The 26732-nt window shown below is 49.1% G+C and overlaps 1 protein-coding gene across 3 annotated transcripts in view; it reads left to right on the top strand.

The window, feature by feature from the left end:
- The window catches only part of LOC144144304 (cationic amino acid transporter 3-like), an 84972-nt gene extending 58384 nt beyond the window's left edge, over positions 1 to 26588 (top strand). For 2 of the 3 annotated variants that reach the window (XM_077675687.1, XM_077675686.1), the window contains 2 exons: positions 14836 to 15069; positions 15436 to 26588. In XM_077675687.1, the coding sequence (XP_077531813.1) occupies positions 14836 to 15069; positions 15436 to 15547 (346 nt within the window). In that variant the 3' untranslated portion in view covers positions 15548 to 26588. Of the gene's footprint in view, positions 1 to 14835 lie in introns of all 3 variants that reach the window. The other variant, XM_077675688.1, reaches the window with a different exon arrangement.
- Positions 26589 to 26732: the final 144 nt, after the last annotated feature.

Below are 26732 nucleotides of genomic sequence, written 5' to 3'. Positions count from 1 at the left end.
ATCCGACACCGTTAGTCATCAAACCTGCCTTCAGAGCCGCTAAATTTCATTTAACTGAAGCTGCATGCAAAATATTGATTGATGGATTGATTGATTGAATGATTGATTGATTGATTGATTGATTGATTGATTGATTGATTGATTGGCGGGGTTTAACGTGCCGACGCAACGCAGGCGATGAGGCGCGCCGTAGTGGCCACCTGGGGATATTTAATGTGCGCTGAAATCGCCTACACACGAGCGTTGTTGCTTTCGGTGCTCCCACTCCTGCGCCAAATGCGCCAATTTGCGCCAAATGAGGTATCCTGCGCCATCCTGATAAAAAAACCACGATTTTGCATGCAAGTGCGCCAAAATTTGTGTCGCGCAAATCGCGTGCAGCTTGTTACAAGCATTACTTCACAGTGGTCTCTAGACATGTATAACTAATTCGGGTTGATAACTTGAACTCCCTAGCACCCGTCATCGTGTTTGCCGCGGTGAGTTAATTTGGTTGGCGCCGTCACTGTACCGCCGATACAGTGTTTTCGTCTAGCAAGTCATTGCAGCGCTGGCGTACCGCGGTGAAAAACTTTCCTTCTTTCTGTAGTTTCCAATAATTTCTGCTATAAACAATAGGTAGTTTTAGGTGGCGTTTATTGCCGGCCCTCTCCGCTCCGAGAGCCAGCGGGAGCGCCGTTACGCGGCATGGATATGCTTGACGCGCTCGGCTGCAAGCTCTCGCTTCGCTTGTTGGGCTCGCGGAGGGGACCGTCGCAAGTGAAGCGGGCCGTGAAAAACGGCCAGTCTCTCTAAAGCATGAACCTCATGGAGCGTTTTCTGCTCGCGAAAACGCGCCGCGTAAGCACCCGCACGCTGCGCGCGGCGCGGCAACATGGCGGCGGCTTCGGCCGCGAAGTGGTGTGGGGAGCTCGAGCGACCACTTTTAGCGCTCTCTAAAACACCGCTCAAGGCACGCACGAAGTTGCTTTTGTGATAAAGGAGCTTATAATGTGGGCGAAATCAGTACTATAAAACATCATCCGCGTCGCTAGTGAAAGCGTCATGCAATACCTGCCGGGGTGGTAAGCCTAAAAACCGCCGACGGAGCCAGCCGACCGTCTAGAATAGGGGTAGTGTGCTCAGAGGCGCGGCCGGAGTGAAGCCGCCGCTGTCGACAACGGCGGCCGCTTGCGGTGGCGCTGCTGTCGTAACCACGGTAGGGACGCCACAAACGAGCTTGCTCGTACGTAGTCGCGTAGGCTCGCAGGGAAACACCGAACGTATTACCGCAAACGACTGGGCCGGCTTGTAATGAAAAGCGTGGATGTGCATTCGGTAGAAGCCTCACACGAGTGAATACGAGGTGAAGAGTGCAGTGCGTGATGTACAAGTGCGGCGCGAGTCTGGCTGCTTTCTTGCGAGTTTCTTGATGAATTCCAATAGAATTACAAACACAACCTGCATTCTTGCCGTTCAAAAACGTTGATTGCAGTCCGTGTTCTCGGTTCTTAACAATAGCTTAATGCTTTTTATAGATGCATACCCGCGTGAAGGGAAGAGGCATACCGGCTGTTGCGTGCTGCAGAATAATTTTGTAATTAATGAGAAAGCGTTACGAAATTTGATTTCTTGTTTAGCTGATGTTGTACTAACCTCATTAAGTCAGCACGCAAAATCTACGGAGAATTACTCGGCCCGCAGTGCCGGAGTCCATTCTAATAGAATTGGCTAAGGCGTTGCGCTGCTGAGCACGAGGTCGCGGGTTCGATTCCCGGCCGCGGCGGCCGCTTTTCTGATGGAGGCGAAAAGCAAAAACGCCCGTGTGTACGAGATTTCGGCGCACGATAAAGATCCCCAGGTGGTCAAAATTAATCCGGAGCCCTCCACTACGGCGCGCCTCATCGCCTGCGTTGCGTCGGCGCGTTAAACCCCACAATATCAATCAACCATTCTAATAGAATAAGTTTTTTTTTCCTTCTAGATAATTTTTTTTCTTCCTTCGCTTGTTGTTTTTGCGAGCGAACAGGTGTAGTGGATAACTGATAAGACCAAATACCCGTTAAACATACGTGCACTCTCCTCCCGTACCGAAGAAAATTTCAAATACTCAAGCCCTTAATTTCTGCTCAGGCAGAGGCAAACATTTATTTTTTTAAGGCCGGGCTGAGCATAAAGGCAAAGTAACGGCCTTATTTGCTCAGTTACGTCTCATCTTAAGGTGCTTGGATCATTCCCGCGGGCCAGACTTGTTCATGTTTACTCTAACAAAGAAGTGAAGCCATACGACAGTATAAATTTCACAATATCCTTGCATAAGAGTCACAATCGCAACCTCCTAGCTTGGACAGCCTGATGCGAATGAACATCACACCTTCTCCGATACTAGTTCCATGGTACGTACAGTTCAACACAGATGTGCAGCAAAACGTTGTGTCGTTTTCTCCACGAAGTGCATTCTTCGTCCAGAACACTGAAGGTGTGTGCTCGGCGTTTCCAAAAAGCATTTGGCTGTAGAGATCATACTGTGGAAGTCTTCTGCTCTTGTGAGTGCTCATTCAGCGCAACCTCGTCTTCACTGCTACCACATTCGGTACTTTCGAAACGCCCTTTACGCCTTGGGTGACGATTTTGCTTCTTCCCCAGCTGATCGTTTCCACTTTCACGCAGCCTCCCCCGCCGTACTTTCTTCGATGCATGCGTACTCAGGTAGGTTAGGTAGAATAGTCGGCACAGCATCTGGTGCTAAGCGAGTTAGTTTTGTGGTGTGTGCAGCATGACCACAATGCGAAGAGCACAGAATGCGGCAGCTTCGCGAGGAGCCGAAAGAAACGACGAGCGGCCGTCAAGCTGCCATCTTCTTTATTGAAACGTAATACGCGCGAGCGCGCGGCGCGCGGGAGTAAGACAATACGCCCGTACAAACGGAAAAACAAAAGCCACAAAAGCGCAGGACGGTGCGCGCACTCTGCGGTGAGTCACGGGGTCTCTTGAGCAGGCATGCGCGCTGCAGTACACGTGGCACCATCCGGTGGCCGTTTATTACACAACTAACACTCCCCCTTAATGAACTGCCACCGATTTACGGAGAACGAAGTGCACAGCACACACTTTTCACTCCCAAGCACTCACAATACGCATGTGTCTTCTTTCCATTTAACGGCTTCGTGAAAAGATCCGCGCTGTTCGTTGACGACTCAACGTATTGTAGCTGCAGCCTTCCTTCTTCGATCTTTTCCCTCAGGAAGAAATACTTGAGGTCAATGTGCTTGCTTCAAACTCCGAAGTCACTTGGTTTTTAGCGAGAGAAATAGCGCCCTGATTGTCCACCTTCAAAATTTGCGGTTCTTGCGCGAATTCGCTTGCGGAAAGTTCCCCCAAGAATTGTTGAAGCCAGAGCGCTTCTTTTGTGGCTTGGCACATGGCCACGTATTCAGCTTCAACAGTTGACAATGCAGTGCATCGCTGTTTTCTGCTGCTCCAGGAAATAGCAGCACCAGCCAACGTAAACACGTATCCGCTGAACGACTTCCGATCGGTTCGGTCGCTGGCCCAGTCTGCGTCACAAAAGGCTTGTACGCAATTTCCAGCTTTCCTGAAAACAAGTGCATAACTCTTCGTCCCCTTTATGTAGCGAAGAATGTGCTTTATGCCACTCCAGTGTTCTTCTGTTGGGTGCTCGCTGAACTGGCTCATGTATGCAGTGGCATAAGCGATGTCCGGCCTTGTGCCTCCAGCAAGGTAAAGCAGTGCACCGACTGCTTGCCTATACCTAAACTTTAGGTCTTCTCTCGGCGGGTTCCTGCTGTCTCCTTTTTCGTATTTGCTCCCCGGATCTAATGGAGATGACGCTGGTCTTGCATCTGTCATGCCAAACGTCTCCAAAATATCCTCTGCATAAGCCGCCTGATCAAGAGACAACTTCCCATCTTCTTTCTTCAGTCGCATGGAAAGAATGTGACTAGCCTCTCCCAGATCCTTGGCGTCAAATTCTCGACCCAACCGGCTTTTGAAATCAGCGATTTCTGTCTCGTCTTTTGCGATGATGAGGAGGTCATCAACGTAGACTCCCACGATGAGCTCCTTTCCTTGGCTGACATAAACACAGGGATCGGCTTTGGATCTTGTCATCCCTTCCGACTTCAGGAGACTGTCCAAAGTGAGATTCCACTCTCTCCCTGACTGTCTTAGCCCATATAAACTCTTCTTCAAAAGGCAGACCTTGCCATCTTCACGGGCTCTTGAAGATTGGGGCTGTTCCATGTAGACGGCCTCTTTCAATGTTCCGTTCAGATATGCTGCGGTGATGTCAACCTGGTGGATTTTCCACTCCCTTTCGACGGCTATCGCCAGCAGCGTTCTGATGGACTTGAGCTTCACTACAGGAGAGAAGGTTTCTTTGAAATCAATTCCCTCCACTTGCGAGTATCCACATGCTACCAAGCGTGCCTTGTACCGCTCCAAGTCACCATTGGCGTCATACTTCTTACGGAATACCCACTTGCATTTCACGACTTGTCTTCCCTTTGGTCGTGGCACAAGCTCCCATGTTTCTGATGCCTTCAGGCTGTCCAGTTCGCTCTTCATGGCTGCTTTCCACTCATCCTTGTCTGGAGCAGCCAAAGCTTCCTGAAGCGTCTCTGGGTCTTTCAAGCTGTGCCTGGCTACACAGCACCCGGGGCATTCTCTTGAACGTATTTCTTTGTTTGCAAGTCTCTCAGAGCGTCTCGGTGCCAGAGTACTGTCATCTGTGGCGTTGGACGGCTGTTGCATAGCTTGCTCGTTTTCGTCTGATGAAACGGCTGCACGGTCGTTTCGGTCATCGCTATCGCTTTGGTCAGCACTATCAGCGTCCTGTGGGTCATCTGAGCTTGCTTCAACTTGAAACATTACTGGTACATCAGTGCTGTCGCAAACCTTAGGGCCGGTGGTCGCAGCTTGTACATGCTTGCATGGGAAGCAATCCTCGTCAAAAGAGACGTCCCTGCTAACGAAGAAGTGGTCTTCTTCGAAATTCCACAGTTTGTAGCCTTTCACCCCTTCTGGGTAGCCGACCAGTACGCACTCCTCTGCTTTCGGATCCAATTTGCCCTTCTTCCGCAGCCTACCTCACACGCTCCATGCTCTGCATCCAAACACCCTGAGGCCATCCAGCTTCACTTCTCCCCCTGTCCACAAAGCTTCCGGCGACTTTCCTTCAATCACTTTGGATGGACATTTGTTTCTTATACGGCTTGCAGTGACAACGGCGTCAGCCCAAAGCTCCTTGGGGACACCTGACTCAATGAGGAGGCACCTTGTCATGTCTAGCAGTGTCTGGTTCATCCTTTCAGCAACTCCATTCTGCTCAGGTGTGCCAGGGATGGTTAGTTGGTGCTTGATACCATGCTCAGTCAAGTACTCCTTGAAGTCAGTGCTGATGTACTCTCCCCCGTTGTCACTACGTAAAACCTTCACTTTTCTGTCGTGAAAGTTTTCCGCCATGCATCTGTACTCTTCGAACCTCCGAAGCACTTCGCTTTTCGCCTTCATAGGATACACAACGGTGTACCGTGAGTAGTCGTCAGTGAAGGTTACGAAATAACTCGAACCGCCCTTGGATGTCGGCATGATTTTACCGACGACATCTGAATGAATCAGCTCCAATGGCGCTTTGGCCCGAGTTGCTTCTCCCTTCGGGAAGCTTCTTCTTCTCAGCTTTCCTAGGCGACAAACGTCGCAATGATCCTCCATGTGATCTTTGCCGGTTCCGCAGAGGTTACGAACAGCATCCTGATGCAAATGGCCCAGCCGCCGATGCCAAAGAGATGTGTCCCCTGCTTTGGCGAGCCTCGACGACACCTCTGCTTCTTTCACGGTGTACAGTCTCCCTTGCTTCGTTGCAGTAAGGACTACTTCTCCGTTGTCTTTGGAAACGAAGGCTTTGCCGGCAGCGAACGTAACTTGCAACCCTCGCTCCTCAATCCTTCCAACCGATAGGAGGTTCCCGTTCAAAGCAGGCACATACAGGACATCATTGAGCGTGATGTTTGTCCCACCGCACTGCTCAGACAGCTGAATCTCGACTCTTCCTTTCCCTTCGACTTTGATGGACTCTCTATTTGCGGTCTCCACTGCTGATTCGCATGGCATGAAGTCAGTGACCTTTGACCTTTGGGATGTCATGTGATCAGTAGCACCGCTGTCAAGGTGCCATACACCGGGGTGTAACGCTGCCTCGTCCTTCGCACATAAGGCCATATGCGTTGCTATTTTTGCGTGTGGAAGACTTCTCTTCTTTTGCTGGTCCTTCTCTTCATCCGGAAACTGGTCGCAGTCCCTCGCTATATGACCGATCTTGCCACAAGCAAAGCATCGCACCTTCTTCTTTTGGACACCTGACGTCCGTTGGCGCATCTTGTCGTCTTTCTTATGAGCAGGCTGATAGCTCATCTTGTCGTTTTGCTGCTTGCTGTCGGACGTGGAACAATTTTTGCTGACCAGCGCCCTAGTCTGACTGTCGTCGTTGTCGACGCTCTCTTCATTGCGACGCAGCTTTCTTTTTTCTTCAATGAGCAGCCTCGTCTTCACTACCTTCGTGCTCAGTTGCTCTTCGTCCTGCTCCAAATTGAGAATGAGCGGTTCGTACGACGCTGGAAGCCCCATAAGCATCACCAAGGCGACTTCTCTGTCGGTGAATGCATGTCCTGCACTTGACAGTTTTCTGTGCAGCTCCATGAGTCTTCCCAGGTAGCTCTGCATTGATTCTTCTTTCCTCATCCTTACGTTGAAGAAATCACGCATTAGCTGGAGTATATGCAGAAGTCCAAACTTCGAGTGCATCTCCTCAAGCGTCGTCCACGCTTCTCTCGCAGTTTTACTTTCGCCGATGTCATCCAGGTAATTGTCCTCAACGACGAGGAATAGAAAGGTCAATGCTTTGTTGTCTACCTTCTTCTCTTTATCCGTCATTTCCTCAGAATAACCGGGTTCGATGGCGTCCCAGCATCCCTTCTGCACGAGAGCGGCTCTTGCCCTTATAAACCAGGTATGGTAGTTGTCCGCCGCCAACTTTCGTAGCCTGAACTCGTCTGATGCTGCCATTTTGATGTTGAACTGAATGCCAAACAGAAATGGTCTTCCCCTAGTTCGGCAAACGCACAACCTTTACTTCTAATACTCTTCGTTTTCACGCCACAACCGCAGAGCACAACGCAATGTCAGTCCCTTCTTCCCGACAGTTTCGTTTCTCCGCAGCCGCGTCGTTCCGCCACTTACTGTGACCGCCGCCTTGTGTAAGCACCAGCTCGAGTGGCGTCAGCAGTGAAGCAGGTGTCGTATGACGTTTCGTCCTTCTAACGAAAACCACACGCCCTGTTTCACACTCTTCGTGATTAGGCACACACCGTTCGTCAGTCCCTTCGTCCCGACACTTTCACCACCCCACACGCTTGTCGCTGGAACTTCTTCCCTGGACTGTAGCACGTGAAGCAGAGAAATGGGTGTGGCTTGACTGTTCACGCTTCTTCATGGTCGAAACTTTCGCAGCTCATCACAAAGCAGTCCGTTGCAGTTCTTCGCCAAAGATGGTCGATGCACCGTCCTGGGCCCATAACCTGTTAGTTTTGTGGTGTGTGCAGCATGACCACAATGCGAAGAGCACAGAATGCGGCAGCTTCGCGAGGAGCCGAAAGAAACGACGAGCGGCCGTCAAGCTGCCATCTTCTTTATTGAAACGTAATACGCGCGAGCGCGCGGCGCGCGGGAGTAAGACAATACGCCCGTACAAACGGAAAAACAAAAGCCACAAAAGCGCAGGACGGTGCGCGCACTCTGCGGTGAGTCACGGGGTCTCTTGAGCAGGCATGCGCGCTGCAGTACACGTGGCACCATCCGGTGGCCGTTTATTACACAACTAACAAAGCGTGGCTTTCCACGAAAATTACGGGCCCCTCGTCCCTGCACGACATGAGCGTGATAGCTCGCGGATGATGGAGAGCCGCTCGTACACAGCGCAGTTGTCGTTCAGCGCTTTATTTGCACGTCGGAAGTTCCTCTCCCATTGTTCTCTTCGAGAAGCCTCTCTTGGTACCCAAAAAAGGGCCACCCTAGGGCCACTTTTCTTGTTAACATAGCCGGTCTTGCAGCCCGGCGCGTAGCAATGGTTCTGCCTACTACGGGGCTTATTTGTTTCCTTCGTGAAGGAGACTTACAGGCCAATTAATACGCGCCGCACGCTACATTGATGACTTCCCAGTTCAATGAAAACAAAATAACCAAACGCGCACCAGGAACGGAATCACAGGTGCAAAATGAACTCGCCACAACCCACAACCATCAAACCACCACGCCGGAACGCACGCAGATCGAGGAACGCCCGCGCAGCTCCCCTACCGTGGTTTGAACCGTAGCGACACCAAGCGGAGCGGGCGAAAACTATCAAATGTCGACGCCGCCGGCCTCAGCCCGCCTCGTTCGGGCGCTCCGCAGTGAGCACACTACCCCTATTCTAGTTCACTGTAACCGGGCTGTCTCGAGCGCTTCAAAACCGCCGCCATGAGGCACGCGCCTCCCCATTGGCGCAAGTCGCCAGGCTCCTCCCACTGCCGCGCGCGACGCGCGTAATTTTCTGAGCGTGGCAGAAACTGCCGCGTGCGTGGAATCGTCGACGCGGGTGTAAAAAAATCGCACGCGCAACGCCGACGCGCACGAATCGCATGCAAAAGTGCTCCATATGCGCATTTCTCGTGCACATTTTCAGCTAGTGTGGAAATGCGCACGAGAACTGATAGCAAGCGCCTGCATCTAATAAAATGAAAAAGTAAAACACAAGGGCTTGCCTCAACAATTAATAAACTAGAAAAGAGGCGCGTTGTTTTTTTGCTAGGCAGGTTTGTCGAAGCCTTTCAATATTCATTATCGTGTTGCATGTTGTCTTTTATCCACACCAGAAAGGAACTAAATACCTTGCAAATTATGTTTTGTTGCATTTTCGCTATTGCGAGGATACTGAGGGGATTTAATTGCATCAAACGTCTGGCGACTTCTAGCGACTGTTTCGAAATAAGTGGGGAAAAAAAATCCCATTGCCCCAGGAATGCCAGGTTGGGCTATAAAGAGCCAATATGGCTACTTTTTCTTGTGGTTGTAGAAATTTTCTTTGTTGGCTATTTGGCTATTCTTGGGCTATTGGGAGAGCTGACTGTGAAAGCTATTTTTAATGCATGTTCGAGCCTGCCAACTATGAAGCGTTTTCAGTGACTCCTTGAGAAAGTCTTCCCCAAGTAGGGACAAAAAGACCATTATTCTTCAGCTGTGCCGTCCATTTGTGATCGCATGTGTGAAAAGCACATTGAAGCCCATTCCATGGCGACCTCCACATCAATTACTGGACGATACTGGTCAATTTTTAGTGTTGAGAGATGCTTTGGACACATCTAGCAGTTGATGTTTAGTTGCTCCAAGGTGCTCCAAAACTGGCATTTTAGGTGCTCCAAATTGCTCCAAAATTAATAATTTTCTGATACAAAAATTGCTCCAAATCACCGTTCATCAGTGGCACCAGAAGTACAGGTGTTGTACGACATAACTAATAGTGAACAAGACTGTGGGAGAAAGCATAGAAGTACAGCACTGCGCGCGCCAAGGATACCCTCTGAGCCTATTACTTTGATTGATTGATTGATTGATTGATTGTGGGGTTTAACGCGCCGACGCAACGCAGGCGATGAGGCGCGCCGTAGTGGAGGGCTCCGGATTAATTTTGACCACCTGGGGATCTTTAACGTGCGCCGAAATCTCGTACACACGGGCGTTTTTGCTTTTCGTCTCCATCAGAAAAGCGGCCGCCGCGGCCGGGAATCGAACCCGCGAACTCAAGCTCAGCAGCGCAACGCCTTAGCCACTGAGCCACCGCGGCGGGTTGCATGGAAAAGACCTGTTAGAATGGTTGCATTTATATCTCTGCGCTGGTTGGAATTGAGTAATTTTATGTTGCCCTTCGAACACACAAAAAATGTTGTAAGCTCTTAGAAAAGATGTCGGGGCAGTTAAGTGGTGTTACGCTTTCAGGGCATCCCACAAATGCATTCTTGCGTTTGTCATGCTACCAGTGAAAGCGATTGAAACTGGTGTTGTAAACTGAATTCCAGAGATCGAGGCTTCCTGATTTGTTTCTATTTATGGTTTTATTGAAGGCTCAAAGCCATAGTCTGCAAAGATCGAGCTTGCTACGAGCCACGGCGTACAAGTTCATTGCCATTATTGCGGCCGTTCTGAGGTCCCCAATGGGTTGCCGCTTTTTTGCTGTCGTAATAAAAACTTATTGCCGCTTCCATGCTATACATTGAACTTTGAGGAACCGAACTACAACATACCACTCTTGTCTGCGCTTTTCGTGCGCACATACGGCATGAGAAAGGCACGAAGCGCGCCCACAGTGTGCATTCTCCGGGGCCGCTCAGCGCAGCATCCACACTAGCAGCGCGACGCTGCCGCCACCTACATGTCGATCTTGCGGCGAATAGCACGCAGAAATGAGGGCATTTTTACTGTGTAAATAATACTAACACACACTAATTGTAGAGGGCAAGCGAGAGCCATGTGCGATGAAACCAGATCGGCTGCAACAGTATGAGGACACCACCTCCGGAACGTGACCCACGGTCGCATCGATAAAACTTGTATTTTTTTTTTCGCAATTTATAATTTCGGAGCTGTCAACTTTCGCGGAAAGCCACGTCTCTGTCCATACGACGACATCTGCAAGACATGTGTCAATCAGAGATGACAGAGCGTCTTGCTTGCCCATTACACTAAGCAGAAAGGAACAACTGTGCTTGACAGTGCTGCCACGTCGTGGATTTGTGTTTTGCCACAGAGACGCTTGGGCGGCCGAGCCAGAGGTCATTCTCGTTGTCATCGTCAACCGGATCAACCGACAACACACAGTCGGTGACTGGGCAGTACACATATAGCTTTTCTTGTTAATAACAACCTTGTTGCATTTTACTGAATACTTTTGACTGCTGGCTTTACCGAAATCAGTTAGTTTTTTCCTGGCTGTCCGTGTGGCTTTACAGAAGACTTCGTCACTGTTAATGTTTGTACCGCGCAACTTTGCTTTTTGGGAAAAGATTGTATCTTTAACTTTGAATGATGCAAACCGTACGACAACAGGGCGGCACTTGTCTGTTACAAATGATCCTAGTCTGTGGGCTCGAGATATCGCGTCATCTGACAGCTGCATCTTGATAGAACTTGAAAGAATTGCCCTAACCTTTTTCTCTGTGTCTGACCATGTTTTGGCTGCAGTATCAGTAATTCCGTGGAAAATTAAGTTGTCTTTTCGCGATTGGTCTTCGTAGTCGTTGAGTCGTGCGCGCAGAGCAGCATTCTCACTACGAACCGCTGACGCAACCAAACAATCTAAACGCGATTCCTCGGATACATTTTCAAAAGCATTCACCTTTTCTTCAAGGTTTGCTAGACGTGTTGTTAAGTTAGACACTTTGTTATCAAGAACTTTTTGATTATTTTTAACTTCTTCAATGGATGCTAGAAGATTGTTGTGCTGCTCATCGAGGTGCTCCGTTAGGCGACCTATAACTGAAAGGACTTCATTATCCTGCACATTAGGGTCTAGCTTTGGGGGGCCAAGATTAAGTTCAACGTCACCTCCTAACAAAAGCAATTTCACAACATGTACACATTCACCAGCAGTAACCATCAAAACGTGTGGGCATGGGAATAGCAGCAAACATACGTTGTTACATCTACAGTAAATAGAATAACCACCAACCTGGGTGAAAAGACAAGTGGTTTTTAGCGACCATTGTCGCTGCTGCCATCCCATGCTCACTGAAAAGGTGATGCTTAGAGGACGAGCTTATGTAGTCCACCGTTGTCACTGTTGATGTCGTTGTGGCCTTCCTCAAACGCTCCGATGTCGCATCACACAGTGGGTGAGGGGGTCCCAGGAAATCAGCGCCAATATCGCTGCAAGCCTCCGGAAGAGGGCACGTGTCGGACTTGGGTACGTGTGCCGCAGAATCCACGCAGACAGGGATGCACGTTCTGATGACGAGGGCCAACTGGGTGAAAAGACAGAAGTGGTTTCTAGCGACCACTGTCGCTGCTGCCATCCCATGCCCACTGAAAGGGTGATGCTTCGAGGACAGGCTTATGTAGTCCACCATTGTCGCTGTCGATGATCGATTTGATCTTCTCGAATGCCTTGCCAATTCGGCTATCTGGGCGACTGTTATCCTTCACTTTCTGGGGTATTTATATTTACTACAACTGTATCTGACGCTTGAGGGTGGTAGCCAGGGTCTGACTACACGGGTAGAAGGGGACCTTCTTTTCAGCCCCCGGGGCGTGACTCGAACGTCTACAGCCCGTCACAACCGGGCAACTGGCGGGAAACCCTCTCATGCTACCTTGGCATCAAGGCTGCCAGAGCTGACCCCCGCTAGGCTTTCGCAGAACGTTATGGTTAGGAAATGAGGGGCTCGTTGAGGAAATACAGAAAGATAGTTTGGCAGTCTTTAACGCCTAAGGAGGCATAGGGGAAGATTAGGCTTTTTTTTAACTACGGTTAGTGAGGTTAACATTTTTTAAATTTATGTAACAAGGAAAGAAAGAAAGGTTCACTGGTGGTATTTGGCGGCAAAAACCACCAGCAAACCAAGGTGCCATCAAGAACTTGCAGCTGCACTACCGATCGCACCTTCTGAATCGTGTGCTCATGTGTGTGGACAGTGACAAAAGCTATGTTGTGGATGTGCTTTCGGCTATCAGAATCCTGTTAGGTGCTTAGAGGACAATGACACAGGACACAATCCACAACTGCTTTTGGCATGCGGGATTTGTGGTTGGCAGTGAGGACTATAGGATATTGACACAGTCCAGAACCTCACAGCTGAGATGCTGCCTGCCGTAGCATCCGACATTTTCGATGACATCTGTGCTAGCGGTGTCGATGTTGGAGCAGCTACGTTTGAAGATTTCACCAACATTGATAGTGCCGTCCTGCGTGTGCCGAGTTGGATCATGACGAAATCGTACGCCAGGTCCTCGAACCGGCGCAGGTTGGCAGCAACTCCGATGATGACATACCACCAATGCCAGAGGCATCAAATACTGATCTAGCGCAAGCCCTTACAGTGCTATTGATTGCCTACAGTGACAGACAAACGGTGGCGGATATACAGGTGGACTTAGTCGCGCGTAGGCGTGCGTGTGTACAGACGCGCAAGTTTTTCTAGCCGTTGGGCCACTGAAGGTTTGTTTTTTCAATCAATCATTTTTTTGGACTCCCGATTATTCGGACTTATCGGCCATTCCCATGGAGTCTGGAAAAATGGTCGGTGTCTTGTGTATGTATATATTGAGGGTTGTACCAGGTGAAAAGAGTGCGTTTATTCTAAAAGGCGAACTTGTGTTCGACAGCAAGCCAGTCCAAGTCAGCTTCGACTTCTTCCTCATCCTCTTTCCTCGGCCCCCGGGCGGCCCGAAACCTTCGTCTTCTTTTTTGAGTGCATTATCAAAATCCCTAATTCCGCTGAGAGCGGAATCAACTTTACAGCATGGCAATAGATATATATATATATATATATATAGCGAATCAGAACGGGCAATGAGGGGCCCGTTGAATGAAGAGAGTAATAAGGGTAGGCAGTCTCAAGTAAGCCAAGGAAAGCAAAGGGAAAAATGTGGTAGGTCATATGTTCTTCTTGAAATAGACATATTTCTTTCAAAGCAAGAAATAAAGAGGAGAAAAACATGCCCGCCGGGTGGGATCCAACCCACGTCCTCGAGGATACGCGTCTGGTGCGATGACCACTGCGCTACCGACGGGGCTGTGCTTCCCTCCACTTTCCTGGATATTTATGTTAAATAAATAGTTTCCAGCACTTAGGGGTGGTAGCCAGTGCCACTCGACTACTCAGCCGATGGTGCGCGCGAATACTCTCAAGACCGGGACACTCCCACACTAAGAATTAAAAAAAAAAGGAAAAAAAAATCACGGCCACAGTTCAGTTTATTTAACTGGGGAGGAAGCAGAGAGCCGGAGGAGTCCCTTGGCATCCAGGTAGGAACCCAGGGCCTCATGGACTGTCCGGCTTTCTGGCACTGCCTGGCGGCCACAAAATCTCTTCGAAGGGCCGAGCCTTTACTCCACCGTTTTCTTGCAGCGCCTCACCGCCGTCAAGCATGTTGTTATAAATTGTGTTTGAACCTCCCACGCTAATGTCGCATGGTTCTGGCAATCTGCGTGTTAAGAAGAGACGCGAACTGCATCTCAGGAAGCGAGCACACATCATCGTCAAGTGCTTGACGGCACGTACTGCTATGGCGTCATCTCGCAGCGCATTGCCACCGCCCAGCATGTCTCACTGCCTCCCCCTCACACTTTAGCCATGCTTCGCCACCGACAGCACCTCGTGTGGGCTCACCATACTGCCCTCTTCCTCACTCCGTCTTCGGTCCTCTCGGCTACGATGCTGATGCCAAACCACAATAGCACCCGCCAAACTGCTGCGAACCAAAATGCCTTGTTGTGACTTCACCTTCACCGTTGATACCATACGGTCAGTAAAAAACTAGATAAACCTGTAGTGTTGAAACAAAACGCAGAGAGCCAACAAATTGTGAAACTGATAATTAGTCCCCTTCACATTTTGAAAGAAGTGACCTCTCTCCCCCACTCTTCCATTTACGGACAGGGGCAGGGGGTGGGCTATGGTTGTGGAATATTTTTTGGGGGGTGTCGAAATCCTCCGGGGAGGCGTTGGGCAGCGTGTGTAAATCCCTGCCCCCGCGTGACATGCGCACTCGATCTGACCACCGTGACCTTACCCGACTACCGCGCAGGTGCGGCGCTGTACCTGCTGTACGGCATCCACAGCTCGACGGCCGCCTCAGAGTTCCCGCTGCCCCAGGCCCCGGTGGGTGGCTCCCCACGGCAGCCGTCGCCCAAGATCTCCCTGCAGCCGCTGGCGCTGCAGCCACACAGCATCGTCTCGCACATCGTGCCCTCACACCGCAGCCACCCGAGCAGCCAGCGCAGGCTGGCCGAGCTCGACACCGTCTTCATCCAGCACTGAGGTCAGTCGGCGGGCCCCTGTTACCAGGCCGGCTGGCCGGGAAGGCCTGCCCTCAGTGAGTGCTGGACAAGCACCCCGCTCCAGTTGAACGCGGAACCATTTCAGACCCACTGCCGCTGGCCCTTTCAACAATTTCCTCCACCCGGAAGTAGAGTTCAGTGTCGCTGCACGGCCAAGCAGCCGCATCCATTGCGGCATAGCATTTTTCATAACGGAAAAAAAATGCACTCCTGGCCACAAAGCTTGGATGGCATAGTGCAAGAACAGGACAGCGTGCGAGTGCAATTGCTCCTTCACTCCCCCAAAGGTGCCATGGTAATGGCGATGCATGCCAGTGACAACTGAAAGTGCTCTATCCTCTTTGCAGAGCAGGAAGCAAAGCCAGCTCCTTCCACTGGTCGGCCGAGAAGAACGTCCGTCCTGTGCAGGCTCTCCTTTCGCTGAACCCAGTGGCGTCGACCATGCACCACTTGCAATAAGCTGCAGGGAATGGCTCCGTTGCGCTCCTTCCACAACAGTGCCCCTGTGGGCACTGCAGCTGCCTCTTTGACGGCATGCGGGAGTTACGACACTGTCCCCGACATAATGGCAGGGGCCGTCAACTCTTCGAAGTGTCTCGCAACAGTGGCAGGAGTGTGGCACAAATGAAGGCACTTTTTTGTGGGGCAATGACTGCATGGAAGAAACAGAATGAGGCGCAGCGTAAAGACGCAGAGAGAGCGAGAGAAAGTGCTCCTGCGATTCAGGTCATAACTGTGTGCAGCATATTGTCAGGACGGTCAGCAAACTTCTTTTCACTGCTGCATTGCTTTTAAACAGCCAGAACTTTGCTCCCATGCAGGGCTCTACCGTGCTTATTTAATACTCCACCTTAATTCAGTATTAAGACCACAGCAGGAGTCTCTGCCCACGTGGCTCGCTGCAGTCAGAGCACTTGTCGTTCCATTGACTTTCATTCTATCAACCAATCAGCTGTTTAAGCACGGACTGTGTCTTTGCATGGGGAAGCACACCAGCATTTTTATCATAAAAAAATATTTTCCTCGCTTCCGCACTAAGCAATTCTGGTTTTTCAACTTGTGGCAGTTTTTTTTTCGATCTCGCTGATGCTGAGCATGCAAATGATCTTTCAATGCACAATGTTATTCCCCATTTTCGCAATTTACTTTTCAAGTCTTTTTCTCGTATTTTAATCCGTGCACATTTGTCAAGGCTATATGCATTGCCAGGCATCTTAATTAAATTTCCTTTCAAATGGATACACACTCGCCGCATATCCCTGTGCAGGCAGCAGCCTCTGGGGTAGTTTCACAAAGGTGCTGCTGAAAATTGTGCTCCAATAATGCTGCCAGTATTGGTCCACAATAAGGGCTCAACACATCTGCACCTTTCCCACGCCCTGGAGGCCCCTTCATTGCATCACTTAATGGGTGGCGTTTTTCTAAAACAGTGTTGATGCAGCGCATAACAAGTACAGTGTGGCTGTCGTCAAAGCAAATGTCCTGGCATCACACACCCAGGTATACAAGTGCTGCCAGACTTTTTTAAAGCAGTGCTTCAAGGGACCCTAAAGTGTAGAAATAAGTTGGCTTTCAGTGCTGTGAATGTGAAGAGATTATTCGCGCCAGCAGCAGTGGCTTATCAACGGAGATACTGCCACCTCACATGCCTCCCCCCATCACATTTGTCATGAATCATCAATTGGGATAGGTGAAGCTTGTCTAAGCACTTTTTTTGCGAAAAACAGTAAGGCAGGTGCATATAAACGTAAAACAAATGCACGCTGGAGCTTGAGCTGCATGTTGTTTAAGAAGGCAAAGTTCAACCTTCAAACATTATTCAGCAGGTGCTCTCAAAGGGGTCCTGAAAGGTGTTTTGAGCACACGTAATGAACTAGCGCAATCACTAGATTGGGTGGTCAACGTGATCTGTGTCAAGTATAACTTCTTTACGTGCAGCGGAAAGCTCACAATTTCGTTCCAAAGTTTGTTGCCACGTTCCCACCCTTTCCTGTGCGTTTTTGGGCTCCGCCACCTTCCCGCGTGCACGTCATCAATTCTCCCATGCGCGTCACGCAGCAGCAATCTTGCAATTGTATGGCCTTTTCTCGCACTTCCGGCAAAGAGAAGCGTCGTCTCCTTTGCTTAACTAGCGCTTCCTGCAGCATGCTTAACGCTATCGTGTTCGTCCATATTTGTCTTTTTCACTCTATTACCACGCTTCTCATGAAGGTGCATTGGCTAGGCCGACACGACGCCGATGCCAACTTCTGAGTTGGCAGAGTGCCGTGTCACACGCCGCCGCCGACGACACGAACACGTCGGCCAGTCGAAAATCCGCGTGGTGTGACTGGCTCGCTGACCAAAGTCTGATCGGCCAAACAGTCGTCGGGCCATCATGATTTCAGTTTAGCTTTGGAATAGCACGTTGCACAGTTAGCCCCGACAGGAAACAGCAAAAGGTAAAAGATGCACTGCAGGTGGTTAAGCGAGCCGCCTGAGCTTCTAATCCGTTCTTTGGGCGCGTACGTTGCTATAGCTAAATCGTGCCCCCACTCGGTTTGAACCTCATTCAAACCTGCAGTACTTGCTGCAGGTGGTTATACGACCAATTCCGAAGTTGGCTGCTCCGGACCTCGGCCACGACTGTTCGAGACGGGTGCCAGAAAGCGAGTGTATATTTCATGCTAGATTGGGGTGAGAGAAAAGAATATGAGCTCAACGTGATCGCCAACGGCGTGAGATGAAGGCACCCGCCTGAGCGACGCCTAGCCCAGCATTTATACGTCGGCCTATAGCCAGGCAGCCGCTTTCGCTCGAAATCTGAAACGGCGCTTGTTGCTTCTGAAGGAGGCTTTGCTGGCGGCCGGTTTCACGGGGTCTCGGTGTAAGCGGGCAGACTGAGCTCTCGGGCATTCGCACGAGTTTCTTGTTCCGTCGGTCCAAGTCCAAGCCAGCCTCTTCGACCGGAGCACGGCGATGGCCTGAGAAACGTTTGAGAAACATGTAGATCCAATCGGAATAACGGAACCGAATACAACTGCCTGTGTGCGCGCGTGCATGGCGTCACCACAACACGACCAAGCTCAAAATTTAAGCAATATATAAACCGACGTTGATTTGGAGCGCATGTACGAGCAGCTTTTCCAGGTGTGAGCGGAGTGCAGGATTCATAAACAAAATGATAAGAACGGCCCAAACAGAATGCAGAAAGCCCGACGGCCCTGTCCCAAAAGCGATGCTGAGGCGAGAATATCGCAGAAGCAGACAACGCGCCACCGAATGTCCTTGTAGACATCTCTGAGAAGCAAGGCATCATGGGCAGCCATGCTCGCGTGGTGCGAGGAGGTGGACAAAACGAGGGAGAATGGCGGCCCAGGTGAAAATGTGCCGTTTCGGTTTCCACTAATACTTGCCTCTGTAACAAAATTCTTGAAGGAGGTGCTTACTAGGACATTGATTTATCTGAAAATGTGAACACCCATGTATGGGTAAAACCTCTTTCAGGGCCCCTTTAATTAATACAACTGGTGGTAAGATGTTCCAGTTTTGATTTCAGTGAAATGTTTCGCAAGTACTACACTCAAAAAGTTTAAGCAGGTAAACGCCTCGCTACTGTTGGCGTTTGTTTATATGTGACAACCAGTGGCAAAAGTCTGAGGTTACTGGCCCAATCGGCTACGCGACCTGTTTGGCCACCACCCGTCATCCTGGGGAATCAGTCGTATCTTCTGCTGCTTCTACTCGGCGGCAGCAGCAGCAGCAGCACTTGCCTTGCTTGCAGGACTCGGCAGGTGGTGTCTCTTCATGGTGTGCGACGTGCTCTGTGCATCACGCAAAAATGCAAGGAAAGCAAGCGGGATAAATAATGAAGTATCCATATTTCTAAATAAACAAAGCATCAGTTGCTGCTGAACAAATGCCAAAAACCCAAAATGCTTTGGGAGGTGTGATCTTTCGGGTAAAGCAAAAAAATCGTTCAGGCAGTGTCCCTCTAAATGAGAGCACTGTTCGAAACCAAGCTGTTTTCTCTCACCTAAAACGCAGACTTCAAGGCCCCAGCATGATTTATTTTTATTTTTTATTCAGCATGTGTGGAATAAATTGTTGCTGAAAAAGTGCCAGTAGTAATAAAGTCACACCACATTACTTTGGAAGAGGGAAGTTTTGGTGGCTCTTTTTTAATGATTGCTTTAAGCTGAGGACACCGAGTTTCGTAGCAAGTATACTAGAAAGGAAACTGCTCCTGGGAATCCATGTCGTCGTAGGGGGTTATGGGAAGACCCCCGCTTCTGGCTTGGGCTTGGCATGACAACTGGATTTGCTTTCTTTGCAATGCATTGACACATATACAAGCTACAAGGTAGCCAAAATCCTCCCTGTTCTGTGGTAGCCGTGAGCTGTAGCAATTGCGTGCATGGTGAGTGATCGTACCTAACGTTGGTCATGCCGAAATCAAAGGAACGTATGGCTGAGCGGGTAATATGCCACCGTGAAAGTTGTAGCTGATGAAAAAAAAAGAAACCAATGGTCTCCTCGATTCGGCTACACTTTCTGCACTAGTTCACAAAAGTGCCGTGCAAGTGCAGCGCCAGTTCTTTCGCACGCTACACCTTGCACGAGACGAGAACTTGCACAGGGGCTAGTGCAGAAGTGTAGAAGAACTGGTGCAGCACGGCGTCAAATCGAGAGCCGAAGTGCAGGTGGCGCAAGCTGCACTGGTAAATCGAGTGCGCGAGTGCTGCACCGCCTGAACTGGTGCAGAAAGTGTAGCCAAATCGAGGAGACCACAAATGTACTTCGACGAAGACCAGATACGACAGATATGGGCGCCTGTGGCCGTCCATATTCACAACTGTTTAACGCCATGTTTTCCTTTTCCTTCAAGTGTGAACCAACTCGTTCAGGAACAAGTTTCGTTGAACTGCAGCTGACGGTCGGTGCACCTATAGAGCCGCTAGGTGAGCGCAGCTTATTTAGTGGCTCCAGATGCACCGGTTCACCACGAAGGCGACGTTTTCATAGGCACGCTCAAAAACATTTCCACGCTTTTCAAAAAATTTATTACTTGAACTAATGGTAAAATTAATAAAATGAGAGTCTCGTGAGATTCTCTAAAAATATTAACATTGTTGTTAACTACCAGCTTGACCTGCAAAATAGTAGGCCTAACCGTTCCGGCAAAAATTCACTTTAAAACAGCCGATAACACACCATTACTTGCGGTTTTGTTGCACTGTGTTCGAATATATGGCCACTAAAACGTTTCAATCCAAGCCAATGATGAAACTAAGGCGAGCGCATGGTATAATGGCGGCCCATGACGACACAGACGGCCTTGATGTGAGCCACATAGATGCTAGCGCCAGATTCCTCTCTAGTGTATGTAGTTAGAAACTCGATGGCTGAGGATGCAGTAAACCATTGCAGCCTTTGCTTGCCCCAGCCATTTGCACATAATGCACGGCTTCAATTTCACAGACATTCCTACACGAAGTGGCAACCATTGTCTCCAAACACATTAGCCGGCCAGTTTACCGCTGGGTCGCTGCATAAAAGTGCTTTGCCACAGCGGTTTGTTTTTCTGCTTTTGTGCCAGAAATGTTACAGCAGCACGTTTGCTTCCCAAATTAAATACTGTTCTGATGCTCGCATGATGTAGTGTGTGTTTGCGGGAGCTGTACAGCTTCGGTTCGCCAATGCACTTGCGCCTTGCAAGCAAATTTGTTGAACCTTTCTTCTCCGTAACAACGACCAGTTGCATGGGGAGCTTCATGCTTACTGGCACAGTACTGGACAAGCCAGTAGCAAGTGGACTGGAACAGAACGTTGGGCCTTCCCATCATCAGGACGCATTGATGAAGGTGTTCTTGGAGGAGGACCATAGCAGGGCCACGTCAGTGTGCCTCAATGGTCACTCCTTGCTGCCTGTGCTGATTGATACCGTGATGAGGACTGACTGTGCTATTACGGCAACCAACCTGCATACTGTGGCGGTATCCGTCCATCCAACCTTGTCAACATAGCCCCACCGACAACGACAAAGAGGAGAAATGCGTTTGAACAAAGCAGGAAAAGTGCAGCAGTGATGTGGTGTGATGCCAGTCACACAGGAAGAGTCCTTTCGGACATCTAGAGCTTCTGGCACGCCCCTTCTGCCTGTAGTGGGAGCATCCGCTCCGATCAACCAGGCTCGCTTATTTGGCTTCTTTTTCCCCCCTCTCGTTTCTTCTCCTGCTCTCGTCTGCACAAGTTCATTCGCTGACGTCTCTTCTCATTCGCTAACAAGGCTAACATCTATTTGCATACCGCTAGGGCACTTATGGCAAAGAGTGAGCTCTGTGTGTGTCATACACGGGGGGGGGGGAGGTGGTGTTGGTAGCAGCGAAGAGTGCGTCTCTTATGTGCATGCTGCAAAGAATAACAAGCAGACTATGGGTGCATGCTGTGTACATCTTACAACACTAAGCAAATGCACGCGTCTTCAGAGCTAACCTTTAGGGCTGGCAAGACGACACTCGTTGCAGTGCTTGCCTTCCATGGCCGAGGTGTCAGCTGTCGCAGGTGCCTCTTGCTGAGTCGTTTGGTGAGCTTCTTAGAAGGCAGCAGGCACCGACGTCCATTTTTCGGACGAGCGGACCACGAAGCAGATGGGTAGTGTCCACATGGTCGATAGCTGGCTCTGCATGCGTCCAGGGTGTGGTCTTGAAGCTCTCACGTTTCAAATATTCACATGGTCTTTGACCATGAACGGCGCGCATCACGTGTCCATTCTCTTCTTGGCTTGTTTTTACCCTTTCGGTTTTCCAGCTCTCCGGTTGATTATTCCTTATTGTCGATTCGACGTCCTCGTAGAAGCTGCCAACAGCTACAGAGGTCGGTGCATATGCCTGCGCAGCCTTTTTGAACCTGCACACCTGCTGTTGGGCTTGACCAGAACAGCTCGGCCCTTTCACCGGTGGTGGAGAATTCCTCTGTTGCTTCCTTGAGGGTCAAGAATCCGACCCCACGCTTCCTCCGCTCTCAATGCCCTCGATAGCACAGAACATGGCTCCTATTATTCGAGTGCTTGAAGCACGCAGCTGTTCTAAGAACCTCGTTTAACACTCTGCTATCCTGCTCAATGCCCAGATTGATGTCATCGCATCAATCCGGAACTTGCCAACCTTTGGGCAGTCATTCTGATGCTGCTCTATTCCAAGTGTTGCGTATGCACACAAAAAACGAATGAGGCAGAGTGAAGTATTCAAACATTTGCTGTTCTGCAACACACACAACTGCAGTATTGAAGGATCGAGTGCAGCATCAATGCATTATAAAGCAGTATTTAGACCTTCACCGGAAGAATATACCACATCCTGTTGACAACAGACGTTTTAAGTGGAGCACAAACATGCTAATGCCAAGTTCGATAAATGGAAAAAGTGATGCAGTCTCTGCATTGTTATATCATTGCCTAATGAACATTGATTACCTTCTTGACAGGTAAAGGACCACATTTGCTCTGTTGCCATTCGTTCTAATTGTTCGCACCGGCCCACTCCTTTAATTCGACTACTTGAATTTTCAGACACACCAGCCTCGTCCAGTAGTACCATTACGCTCGGAACAGAAGTGGCTACAACACGCTACTTCGCGGGGCCCCTGCACATGTCGGTTTAGCGGCCGATGCAGCATCACCAGTATCTCCAAACTGATTTCTATATGTTAAGTTTGATTCAGAGAGAGCCCAACATGATCAAAGGCTTTAAAAAGAATTTAACGTTTCTGTGGCAACAGTTGTTTTTTGAAGGATTCTATTATGAATATCTCTTTGTCAACTGATGCTTTCCTAAGCAAGGTTGAAAGCCATGGGGTAAGCTCTACTTATCAAGGCATGACAAAAGCCTAGTATGCAGCATTTTTTCAAGTATTTGACTTGACTTTAGACACATGTGGTAGCCACTGTGGAAAGCTGTAAAGTGTGCTCAGTAAATGACACGGATGTGCCAAACCGCCAGACACGGCACGAAGCTGCGGCCGAGCACTGCGCTTTTCTGCCGCACCTGCAAGCTCATGTGGCATCCTCCACAGGCCTCGTTGGGCCATGCATTTGCGGGTTATTTTGCTTGCACCATCCCTTGTGGCCGCCCTCGCTCACTGCCCTCACACCTGTAACTGAACTCCCCCAAAACAAAACCTTTCAACTCGGTGAGTTCCCTTTTTATTCGTCTTCCAGTCTTGCTGTGCTGCGCACACAATACGTCCACATTCGCCACAAAATGGAACATATCTATCTACACTGCGCCTGTGGATGTTTTCGCGGGCATGTACACACACACCTATGGAACAGTGTCTCGTCACAAGGTTGTGCTCTTTGTTCTGGCCTTACATTTTGCACGTTATAGAAATCCACTAGCTTACACTATGAAGTGAACATTTCTCGATGGCTGCTTTCCTCAACACAAGATGTCATAGGTGGAACAGGCAAAGGAAAGCCAGCAACCAAGAATGCCATGGCAGGCGTAGGGGTGGCAGTCCACTTCTGTGCACGAAAAGCGAGAACAGTGTTTCAATGTTTGAAGGAAAGCTGAGAAAGCGGTGCGCCCCGGGTGGGAGCTGAACCCACGCGCATTTCGCACTGCGCACCCCGTGGGGGCAACTGCACTGTGCTCCTTTTTCTGGCACATTTCTCCGCTGGCTTTCCTTTCTGTGGGCGTGTATATATGTCTGTCTGCTCTAGACCCACTACCATTCTTGCATAAACAACTCAAGGGTGGTGCAAAAGACAGGGTTCGTACAGGCTTCAAAAGCAAAAATTCAAGGGTTTTCAAGGACTTTCAAGGATCAGAAAACACATTTTCAAGGCCCCCATCTAATGTTTTATCTGGGATTATTTATAACTTTTTTCAACACAATGCAAAATTTTCTCATTGCCCAATACCTAAGCACATTAGTGCACATTTAGATAGGCGCTAAAAGTTCGTGAATGCTCCCCCAGCTTTATTTTTTATTTCACAGTTGGTATTTAGAGGTCTTCCTTTTTTCTTAGTGTTTTGCTGAGGCTGTTCGATTTCAAAACTTCATTAATGTTGCCTGCATCTTCTGCTTTGTCAGCAAGAGTATGAGCTGAAATTAAATCAGCAAGTGTTGCTGCAAGGCAGGGTGAACTATGTACACGTCCACCATTTGCACGTAAAAGCAAATGCAGATGGAGCGTACGAAGCACAGAAAACATGCAAGGAGCGGCCGTTGACAGACTAGATGGGCAATGCAACATAAAGAAGAGAAGCCGGCTTTCACTGGATTGTATCGTGACATAGATTCTATTGAGGAGTGCTGCTCTCAATGTTGCCTCGTAATAATGACAATCCACCAAACTCGTAATTTCACGCAATGCACTGAAACTTGATTGTTACAATGTTTCTGTACATTTTTAACACCTAAAATCCACGACAAACGCTTCAAATTCTTGTGAAAAGACAGGGCCATTGGTTCTCTACAGAAAAATCAAGGGTTTTCAAGGACCATTTAAAACTCCAGGACTTTCCAGGCCTTGAAATTGACACTTCTAAATTCAAGGGTTTTCAAGGACCTGTGCGAACCCTGAAAAGATTTATAGATATCTACGCCAACCCTGCCGCTATACTTGTTGCGTGATGTCACATAAAGTGTGGTGCCTAATAACTTTTTGTGATTTCCCCATTATCCAGCACTCAACAGCCTCGCGCTTGCTAGCACATTCTGTAATAATAGTTAATAGGTCACTCTGCCAATGAACTGTGTATGCCATGTTCCATAAAAGTGTTCTAGCATGTATCTCCAAGTTGTACAGTGCAGGTTGTTGCGCCTCAGATACTCAGATGTCAGTGCACTATTCTACGAGCCCAGGCTTTCATCGCGAAATGAAACACTGGGAAGAGAGAACTGTGCCATTACGCCTCCTCAGTATTCAACACTTCTGCAGTCAGGTTCACTTAAATCGGGCCATACAAGTCATGCATGTCCTGGTGTCCCTTATGTCTAGATTTGAACTGTTGCAAGCATTCACGAAATGAACTGCAAGGAAAAACAGTTCTGTTCTAACATTAACGTATTCCTTAACGACTTCACAGGTGCAAGTGCATGGACGTTGCACGGACGTTGCACAGTGCTAATTTTATTGAAATCACGTTTGAACAGATGCGGCACTGACAATCTTCAGTGCTGTTCACTCTCGGCGCAAGCTGAAGAAATCCCACATTGTCTGCCAATCCACACAATCCAGCCAGATTGAGCAATAGACTACGAGCCAGCACACACAAAAATGGTTGTGGGCTTGATCCCAGATTGTGTGCTGCAATTTCGGAACATGTTGCAGATTCCCGGGTGTGGGATGCATTCATCTGTAGCCCTCCCACACAGGGTGCCTCAAAGCCTAGGTGCAGCTTGCGTGCTCAAGACCCCCCAATTTGTTTTTTCTTTAAATGACGGTCGATTGTTGAGCCTTGCCGTGGCTGGCTGGGTTTTGGCAAGATGCGAGATGACATGCACCGCTAGTTTTGAAATGAGTGGAAGGGCACTGATTATTTGGGTGTTTTGTCTCTTTATAACCTTCCTCTTAACTAATACGGCAGCATCATCACCTTTTGCACGCCGCCTGCCACTGACACGCTGTGTTGAAGAGCCTGTGGATGGATGTAAATTCAGTCACTTCTTGTAAAAATGCAGCTCCATGCATGAGCACATCAACCAACAGTAGAACACGAAAGCTCCACAGGCACGCATTCTTCAAGCAGCCAGAGAGCATTCATGTGGCCAACTAGCAAACTGTTCTCTCTTGGACAATCAACGCCGACCTGGCTAGTACTATATACGCAATAAGTCTTTCTTGTTTTGAGCATATCAACACCACATAGCTTTACAAAATAGCCGTGAGCACGAATGATGAACGCTTACTCTGCGAGTGAGCATGATGACTTTGCTTGAAGACGCTGAGCAGAGGCTTTGACACGATGGACGTATACGGCAAGGACAAGAGGCTTTTGAAGACGTTGCTTAACTGTATTTGCGTGTGCAACCACTTTTTGCATGCACCCTGCTTCACTAGAGTATGTATAAAGATGTTACTTCGTAGCGTAGTGCCCACGAGTTCTTGTTGTGAACGCAGTATGCGTGGTATGTTGCCTGTTACACGAGCCTGTTGCACTAATTGCTCGAGATTCAGTTTGTGATGTCTTTTTGATCTGTGATAGTGCCAAAAGACGCTGACTCTTGTACAAAAGAAGACCGCGTCACGACAACGATATTTGTGGAGGAGCACGCCCGCTCCTCTTGTGCCGTGGTTGCCACCAGCGAGCTCGGACAGAGCGCATGAGTTTGTTTTTTCTTCCGTGAAGTTTTTTCGACTACATCGATTCCATGATGGATCAAAGTATTTTTAACTCCACTGTATGCATTAAGTGCAGCTGTGCTCACTCGGTGATTTCTCTTGCACGGACACAGAATGTACGTAGACAGCATTACAGGACATTGTGAAATAAATGCGTTTTAAAACACGACATTAAGGTCCACTTTGTCTATGCGGGTCTTTAACATGCAGCTACTCGGATCCAAGACACTGGCTAGTTTAGAAGGTCACTACAAATGTGAAAAATAGTTGTCCTACAGCATTACAGTGACCTGATGTGGAGCAATAGTATCACTC

Source organism: Haemaphysalis longicornis, unplaced genomic scaffold, assembly GCF_048455015.1.
Source record: "Haemaphysalis longicornis isolate Haplotype H1 unplaced genomic scaffold, Haemaphysalis longicornis Haplotype H1 scaffold_7, whole genome shotgun sequence".
NCBI lineage: Eukaryota > Metazoa > Arthropoda > Arachnida > Ixodida > Ixodidae > Haemaphysalis > Haemaphysalis longicornis.
This window is presented reverse-complemented; position numbering and strand designations above follow the sequence as displayed.